The sequence below is a fragment of the Schistocerca gregaria genome, chromosome 3 (genome assembly GCF_023897955.1).
Source record: "Schistocerca gregaria isolate iqSchGreg1 chromosome 3, iqSchGreg1.2, whole genome shotgun sequence".
NCBI lineage: Eukaryota > Metazoa > Arthropoda > Insecta > Orthoptera > Acrididae > Schistocerca > Schistocerca gregaria.
The window spans coordinates 185,253,757-185,263,127 of NC_064922.1; the positions used below are offsets into that span (position 1 = coordinate 185,253,757).

Consider the following 9,371-nt stretch of genomic DNA (forward strand, 5'->3'; position numbering starts at 1 on the left):
TTGATGGATGTCACGCCAAATACCTGCTTGGATAAAGGCCAGAGGTGGACCAAAGTGTTATTGACTTGTTCAGTTTATGAAGCCCTTCTCTTGACTATATCTGACATACATAGAGAAAATATACTCACAAAATAGTGGCAGATGAAAAGACAAAGAAATATTTAAAACACTCAGGCTTTTGGATCTGGGGCTCTTTCTTTGTGCTGGGCAGGGCTTAAAGATACTGGGAAAGCCACCCAGTGCCAGGAGGCAAGGGACAGTAACCAGGTAGCAATTATGGAGCTTGTGGTCCATTTAATAGAAAATCATATGTGTCTTGCTGTATTATGTTATGACAGAGTTTCTTGTGTTACTGTACTGTACTTTTATTTATCATGTCATATTTTAATTATTATGTATATCTAAATCCTGGACATGTGAAATAAATAAGTCTGCTTTACATGTAAGGCACCTCGAAACTTACCTGTATGTCTACCCATGATCCAGTTGACATTGCTTCCTCAACAACTGATTCTATTTGACCAATAAGTTGAGGGCCCACAGCAAAGTTTTTAATTTTTATAAGTTTTTCTTTTGGGAATCTTTCATTAACGAAAGTATGTACATTGTTTACACCCATTCTCGAGAGGTCATCATAATCTGGAAATTAAATGCAATGCACTTTTTCTTTCTAATATCATAATGCAACTAAGAATTATGTTTAGCTTCCTCTCATGAATCATTCTTATACTACTGAAACCAAAGCTCACCTAAGTATCCATTCTGCTTATAAAAGTTGTCTGCATAATCCTGTAATGATTTGGCAAAAATTGCTGGCATATAAACACTGCTGCTTCCAGCCTGTCGGCCACTCAAAAATCCTTGCACTTCTCTTTTCTCAGTCAGGTTATCTATTATAGCTGAAACCAATTATCAAGAGACATTACTACAAAGGTAATTCTAAGAAGGAAACAAAAACAAAAATGAGGAGACACAACCACTCACATTCAGATGAATGATGGATTGTGCATAAGTAAGCAAAAAGATCATAAAATTTAGCTATCTACTGGGTGACCATTCTTGTTGTTGATCAGGAAACATTAAAATGTATGAAATAATTGTAGCAAACAGAAATGTGCACAAAAGTAAAGACCAACGAAAAACATTATTGTCAATGACACTCAGTGAAGCAAGGTTTGAAAATTTGTCAACACAACAAGTTCACTGCGTCATCTAGGATCATTGGATCAAACTAGAATCAGTTCTACAATATTTACTTATACAAAACACAAGAAGTTCTGGGAGGTAAACACAAATCAGATTACTTTTCCATGTCTGACTAAAATAATGGCAAGGAAAGAAATCTCTTGCAACCAAGAACTTTCCAAATGACAAAGGTCAAGCTGACATCTGTGAGATCTCAAATTCATAGGTGGCATAATTGTGGTGTTACATCATCCTGATGAAGTACAGCATTCTTCTATAAATATGTCAGCGAAATCTCTAATTTCACCCCCTGAAAAACTTAACTAACACCCACTACTACCAGAATTTAAAAAAAATGTCACTGATAACATCAAAGTATCGTCCAGATTTAGACTTGAATGCCTGGCAAAACTGAAGGTAATGTCTGAAAAAAGCTCTGGAGTGTTAGCCGAGGGTGATAATATTACAATAAATAAATACAAGGGTAAGTCAATTATTATCCGCAAATTAGTTGTATTTTTTTTATTTTGGTAGCACTGTATCTTTACACTGATGATGCATGCTTTGTTTATTTGTTATTATATCTTTGCAATTTTCAAGCTGCTAGTTTAGTTTTGTTATCATTGCTGTGCTGTTAATCATGCCTGCTCCACTGTCTGTTTGCACCAAAGAAGAGCAATGTTCAGTGATCTTTTTTTGTCATCAGAAGGCATATCAGGGGCCAAAATTCATCGAAGACTTTCGGTACAGTACAGGCACAGTGTTTTGCCACAACGGAGTGTATATGAATTGGATTGAAAAATTTTGAAATGGTCACACAAGTGTTAAGCATGATGAACGAGCCAGATGACTGTTTACCAATACAAATGAAGAAACCATTGCATGTTCACGTGAAATGATTCTCTTAGACAGATGATTCATTATTGATGAAGTGGCGCATTGTCTGCAACTTAGTCTGCCTACGAAATCATCCACAACAGACTTGCATTTCATAAAGTTTGTGCAAGATAGATCCCAAACAACACACATAGTTGAATAAACAAACGCACTTGACATCTGCAAAAGACATTTGGATTGCTATGGTAACGAAGGGGACAACTTTTTAGACAGGATCATAAGTGGTGATGAAACATGGACCCATCATTACGAGCCGGAGAGTAAACAGCAGAGTATGGAATGGAAACATCCAATTCGCCATGCAAGAAAATGTTGAAGACCCAAATGTCCACAGGGAAACTGATGCTTACGGTTTGTTTGGGATGCACAAGGTCCAGTACTGGAACATTATGGGGAAAGGGGCATAACAATAAACAGTGTATGTTACAGTGAACTGCTTACTGCCAGGCTAAAGGCTGCATTTCAAAGCAAATGCCAAGGATTGCTGTCAAAAGGTGTTGTGTTGTTTCATGACAATGCCTGTCTGAATACTGCTGCCCACACTGCTGAAACGCTCTAGAAACTAAAATTTGAAGTACTGGATCATCCTCCATATAGCCCCAATCTTGCCCCTTCTGACTATCACTGTTTGGTCCACTCAAACAGGCATTAAGGGGATCTTGATTTGCCTCAGACGAAGCAGTGAAAGAAGTGGTGCTTTCCTGGCTCGCAGCTCAACTGAGAACCTTCTTTTATGAGGGCTTCAGGAAGCTTGTACAACTATGGACCAAGTGTGTTGAAATGCAAGGAGACTATGTTGAAAAATGATGTTTTTGTAAGTTTCCTATTTGATTACAATAAATTTTTATAACTACTTTGCGGATAATGATTGATTTACCCTCATATTAATGGTGTTGAGGTATCTCAAAGGAAAATATGAACAACAGTGAATGGGACTCAAATCTAGAGCTTTATGAGCATTGTCAGAGATGCAAAAGTATTACACAAAAAATGTGAACTGGAAATAAACACACTTTTTAATCACATATTTAGAAATCATGTACAGCACCTGCCTGAGAACTCATGCAGAAATCTTCATTTAACTCTTGTCAGCACTAGCTGTAAATATTCTGGTATTAAAGTAAAACACAACCAGCTGCTAGTGTGAAATAAGTCAAATGCTATACATTTGATTGAGGTTTACGATAACTGTAAACACAATGAGTGGTTGAAAAAATGAAGGTAAGCAGTGAAAATTTTAAAATTTCAAAAACAGTACTTGAAGTTACTTCCCTTTCCGAAATGGTGATCCATCTAGGTATCATCGGTAAATACCACAGACACCTGACAAGACAATGTAAGGAAGAATAGCAGGCAACAGTAGTTACATATTACTAAAAACCAAGATTTTCAGTGAAAAAGAGATGTGAACTGATTCAGGAGGCTTATGATGCACCAGAAAATAGTTTTGATATTAACTGTGTTTCCTATCAGCAGCTCCACAATACATAAAAACTTATTGTCTCTAGCTAGAACAATAAATAAGAAATTCCATTAGGAAGTGATAAAATTCTTGCTAGCTTCAACTTGCTTGGTTCTCATTACCTTAACTTTTCTGCTGTAGCAATGAACAGCCATAAAACAAGGTTTCAACATTACACCATCCACATTATTTACTCATCTGTTACTGCTGGACTATCTACTTTTCTCAGAATTGAAAATGCATGTGGACGGTTCAAGACTGGATTGTAACGAGGGGACACAGAAGGCTGGCTAAAGCAGCACTTATCGTGTCCATTCTTTCTCATTGCATGCTGCTACTGATAATGGTTCCTGTGAAGAATGATGGGGAATGAACATAATGAATTATTAGTCAGATGTGAGTAACCAACCACACTTCTCGTTTGTTTCCCTATGCTTTGTCAATAAAGTTAGGTAGTACTTTCCAGTCATCCATTTTCTTTGACTGGTGTGCTTGCATGAAAGACTGTATTACCTCGGAAGCTCCGTGAGACCCTTCGTAGGTGTTTCACTCACAGCGATATAAGATGAGCTATTAAGTTACATCTTAGCCTCAATCTCAGAAATACAATGTATTGTGGGAAAGCAGCCAAATATTTGTGAAAACCAACATTATAACTGTTATAGCTGCTTGTTTCACTCATAGCTATTCAGGCTGCGTCTCAACCTGACCAAAGCCTCAGATATTGAGTGATATTAAGAAACAAAACATGATGAGATTGAGCTGCCATATACTGTCATTCTATTCGCTAAGATCAATGACAACGAACTGCTAACAGAAGCACACAACAGAAGAAGATGAAGAAGAAGATGATGATTGGTTTGTTGGGCACTCAACTGCGCGGTTATCAGCGCCCGTACAAATTCCCAACCTTTGCTCTGCCCAATCTCGCCATGTTCATGAATGATGATGAAATGATGAGGACAACACAAATACCCAGTCATCTTGAGACAGGTGAAAATCCCTGACCCCATGGGAATCAAACCCAGAACCCCATACTCAGGAAGTGACAACATGACAACAAGCTGCAGATACACACAACAGAAGAGTCGCAGACACCATAAGTGCACTTTGTTTGAAGGTTGTAGCCAAAACACTCACGATAATTCAGAAAGAAGGCTTCTCCGTAGCCAAAAAGAGACTGAAATTTTTCCCGAGTGATATATCATGTCAAGTGGGGCATATTTCCATAAATAAAGCCAAAACTCATATCATACTGATATTGGCTGCCAATGTACAGATAATGGTGTGTGTGTGAGGAACAGACTTTCTAGATAACAGTTAAAGAGTACGCAATTACTGTAACCAAATACCACTAGTCACAAATGCAGCATCAGTTACCATACAACACCAATACTAAATACAAGTCACTGACACACTCAGACAAGACAGACACCACACTTATTCTCAATTATGTTTTGGGAATGTAATCAGTTTTTGTTTCATATCATGGACAATACTACATTTGGGCACTTGCCAGGCGACTTCAGGTGAGCTGTTGAAGGCTCACAGTTGCGATCCATGTCATACAATTTATTAGCACACTGTATGCAATTTGCACGTGTCATGATCATAACTGCAAGGCCAACAATAATGAAAAACTCTGACGTATGGTGGGTTGCCACTCACTACGGCCTAGGCATTCTCTACTGTCTTTGCTGGGAGCAAGTCATGGAAATAATAGCAACCCATGCATTAACCAACTGACAACTGCTGTTGCGTTAATGTTTTGAGCCATGTATACCTAAGTAGACTCTTTAATAATAGAACTCCAAAACGAATCAGCAGTAATCAAAATGATGTTTTATTGTATTCCCTTGTACACTCTGTGGAAATATAATGTTCAGCAATGGCAGACTGAGAGTTGCAAAACCCAACGGTAAAGTTTATGTCCTAGATAATGTTCTTCCATGGTGCATGTGGTCCAACCTAAATAAGCTGTACTGTATTGGCACGGTAGAGAATTAGACTAAATGATTCAACAGGTGTCAAAGCACTGTTTATTAACAAGTATGCAATGTACAAATACGGTCGATACATGAAAAAATAGGTACACTCGCCACGTTTAAGAAGCCCATCCTGTGGCCTGCATACATGCTAGATGGGAGCCCTGTGACAGTACTCTACAAGAACATGGCATGACACATGCATATTAATTATGAGCAGAACCTAACCATGTCAAATTTACATTAATAACATTTCTTCAAGCATTGAAGATAACTGTGAAGTGGTTTTGTATGAAGATTAAGCAAGCATTATTGTTATAGATTTAGATTAGGAACTGAGTAATATCATAAATCATAATCTAAATAGAAGTAGCTCTTGGTTGCCTCTCAGTTGCAATGAAACAAGGAACGTCCAATTACTTACACATTAATCTGATTACACTAGAATCCAGCTCCCATATATAATGTTGGCATGATTAGTGAAGCAGAAGACATTAGTTTTCTAGGACAGAGAAGATGGTAAACTATCACTGAATGCACCTTCATATAATATCCTGTAAGAGCTTAACACAGATACCATTAAAGTAAGAATGCTGTCTACTGCTAGCACCAATAACACACACTTCGCACACTTTCACTACTTGTTGTCAAGCAGCATATTTTGAGCTCAAATAATATTTTATGCCAAAATCAAGGCATCTGGGCCATTTGCATGATGAAAGTTTAGAAAAGGGCCAGTCGTGTACTTTTTTGTTTTGTTCTAGAATGCTGTCACTACTTGGCGTGAGATATGATGGGAACAAAAGATGCTGTGTCAGATGTTTGTGTTATGCAGCCAATAACAGAGCAGCAGGCAGACAACATATTTTGAAGTAAACATTTGGAAGAAAGGGTTAAACATTGTTGTAAGTAACAGTTATAAATTTAATTGCTTCTTGTTTAAGTCACATTTATTTAAACTGTGCTAGTATCTGCAAACCAAGAATAGCGTCTCAACCCATGACATATTTGAAAAGCAGTGAAATATTTTACTAGTCTGTGTTGCTTTGCAATCAATCTGCATGAGCACCCAGAGTTAAAGGATCAATATTTTTTAATTAAATCATGGGAGAAGGTAGCTGGATCAATGTTTTTTACTAAATCATGGGAGAAGGTAGGTGGATTAATGTTTTTTAATTAAATCATAGGAGACAGAAAGTGAATTAATGTTTGTTTATATATCTACTGCGCAACTCTATTGTGAATAAACATTGATCCACCTGCCTTCTCCAATTATTTAATTAATAAACATTGATCCACCTAGTGTGCTTGCGCAGATCGACTGTGTAGTCATTTCACCATCACATTTGATACACTTTTGTGACTCTGCAATTAATCAATGAGACATACACCAACATCAATCCACTTTACAGCACTCACTACCATTATCACAAAATATTCCTCTCAAAATTTACTGATATACCAAAAAACAGCAAACAAAACAATGGTTTCAATTTTGACACTAGAAATATGTTACCTCTCTTCTTTCCTCTCATTGATTATGCCAAAGGATCAACCCACTGACTATGTGAAACTGAAGTGTTGCAAACCTATGAGCAGTAGATAAGTGCCGCTGTGACAGCTGCTGACCCTGATATCCACTTTAGCCCATATGCAGCATTAATTCATTAATTGCCAGGAAATATCACAATAACATTGCACTATGTTAACTGTAGGCAAATGCACTTATACCAAAAATCATAGATAAAAAATACATGCTCCACAAATTTTCATAACTTTTGTACACATATAAAGACAAAGTGGAATGGATGAGTGTAGCATGGAGAAGACACCTGGATGCAAAACATAAATTTTCTACAAAGGAAGAGCATTAGGACAGTCAAAAAATAAGAAATACCAAAGTGTTAATGACACCATGTTTTTCCTTCCAAACCACTGACTTTATCGTGTTAGAACATACCACAACATGAAAGTAAATATGTCAATGTATGTTTATTCAAAATGAGGTTTAACAAAGCTACCTCATTAATACGCCGGAAAGCAAACTGGACATGCAGCTTAGTGCGTCAGTTGATAATGCAAGCTCAGAATTCCACATACCATAGAACAGCCGTTCATTTAAGCCACACTGTTTAACCAGTGTCGCTATACGAATAGGCGCAGTTGCTGCAGCCAATGCTCCACGTATACATGCTTTGTTACGAGCAATGTAAGAGTCTGTGAAGAAAACTCTAGGATCAGTTTTGTCTTGTTTTGCATGTATAACCTTCCCAAGATGGTTCTGGACAACCTGCAAACAATCCATATGTAAATATGGAGCTAAGTGGCTTAATACATTACTGCACTTTAAAATTTACATGACAAGAACGTACTGACTGCAAGAAATCAGCTGGTAAGTCATAAATCCTAGTCAGCTCTCCTATAGACACCTGACCTTCCTGAACTAGTTTATCATTAATTTCTTGCGCTATCTGATTAAGATAGGTTTTATCAATCAATTGGCCAAGCACAACAGTGCATCCTGAGTCTGTGCGTTCGATTTCTGCTGCTCGAGCTGAAATATGACTCAGATCCACGCATAAGATTTTTGCAAGATCCACCAAATTAATGCGACCTGTAGAAAGAAGGCATTCTAATCAGTAAACAATATAACAAAAACTGCCAATCGCATGTAATAGTTTTATTATAAAGTGACAAAAACTGCTAAACAAAGGGACAGAAATCAGCGTTACCTCCATGCACATACAGTTCGTCGCGGATTTCTGTTGTTAGCTGCTGTGGAGTGACGTATCCCTTCCCGTCATTGGTGAATATCACATCCAACAACTTCAACTCAACAAGTTTGGTGACAATTTCTATACAGTTTCTTTCTGACAATCTAAAACATAGCGGAAAATTTGTTATTTGTGCTTTTCAACACAGAATAATGGACATAACAGAAACTAAAAGATTTTTTGCGGGTTACCTCTGAACAGTGGAGCTTAGCTGAGCCCTTTGAAAATCCGCTGCTAAACGCTTAACCTCATTCCAGTCAACAGCTGTCATGTTTGATATCGATATCACAGCACAGTTTTGTGTTTAAATCGTTCCTTTCCTTTCAAGAATCAACAACAAAAATAAGGTACAACCGGCAGCATATCATTAATTACTAAATTATGTTCTTTCGTTGATCAGAAGGTTCCTCCACAACGCAAAACAACACAACTGCCAGGCGCTCACCTGTGCGGTGTCAGAGATGTGCTGACGCTACATGAGATAAAAGCTAACTTCTATGTGTGCACACATGCAACTATCATGCCACGAGCAGTGGCGTCACTGTAGTTGCGTGTGTGAAAATGATTTTATGGTAAACGAAATTCATTATACGTAGCTATAGAATAAGCGTCCTTTGGCCGTCTGTTAGCGGTTGAACTTCGGAACTTCTCCGGTATTTGTTTACAGTGGAAACCCAAACAAACACCACAAAGCTAATGTATTGTCAATAGCATGAGACTCAATTTGACGCAGTTTTGTACAGATATATGAAAAATAGATTACACTCTCAGCAATACTTGTTTTACTGTTTTACTTTTATGCGTATCAGGGATAAGAGTGGGAATTTGTGTGAGATGGAAAAACATTTCATTTGTTACCCCTTGATTAGGAATAATGCACGAAAATGATACCATTTTATGTTTTTTATGTTGTGCGATAACGTCCTAGCAATATTGACAGCAAAATTAATAGTGCGCATTTATAGAAGCATTCGTCATTCGTCATTTCATTTACAAACTTGACTTCATTCACGAGTTTCGTCATTCCACTTACAGGCACACAGCAAATTTAAATTGTGAGTGTGTACG

The 9,371-nt window shown here is 37.5% G+C and overlaps 1 protein-coding gene across 1 annotated transcript in view; it reads right to left on the bottom strand.

The window, feature by feature from the left end:
* Positions 1-9,007, bottom strand: part of LOC126354615 (E3 UFM1-protein ligase 1 homolog) — a 54,394-nt gene extending 45,387 nt beyond the window's left edge. The window contains exons 1-6 of the mRNA XM_050004374.1: positions 8,495-9,007; positions 8,262-8,407; positions 7,902-8,143; positions 7,630-7,819; positions 750-899; positions 464-639 (exon numbers count right to left, since the gene is read on the bottom strand). Of these exons, the coding sequence (XP_049860331.1) occupies positions 464-639; positions 750-899; positions 7,630-7,819; positions 7,902-8,143; positions 8,262-8,407; positions 8,495-8,574 (984 nt within the window). The 5' untranslated portion in view covers positions 8,575-9,007. The remainder of the gene's footprint in view (positions 1-463; positions 640-749; positions 900-7,629; positions 7,820-7,901; positions 8,144-8,261; positions 8,408-8,494) is intronic.
* Between the last annotated feature and the right edge of the window lie 364 nt (positions 9,008-9,371).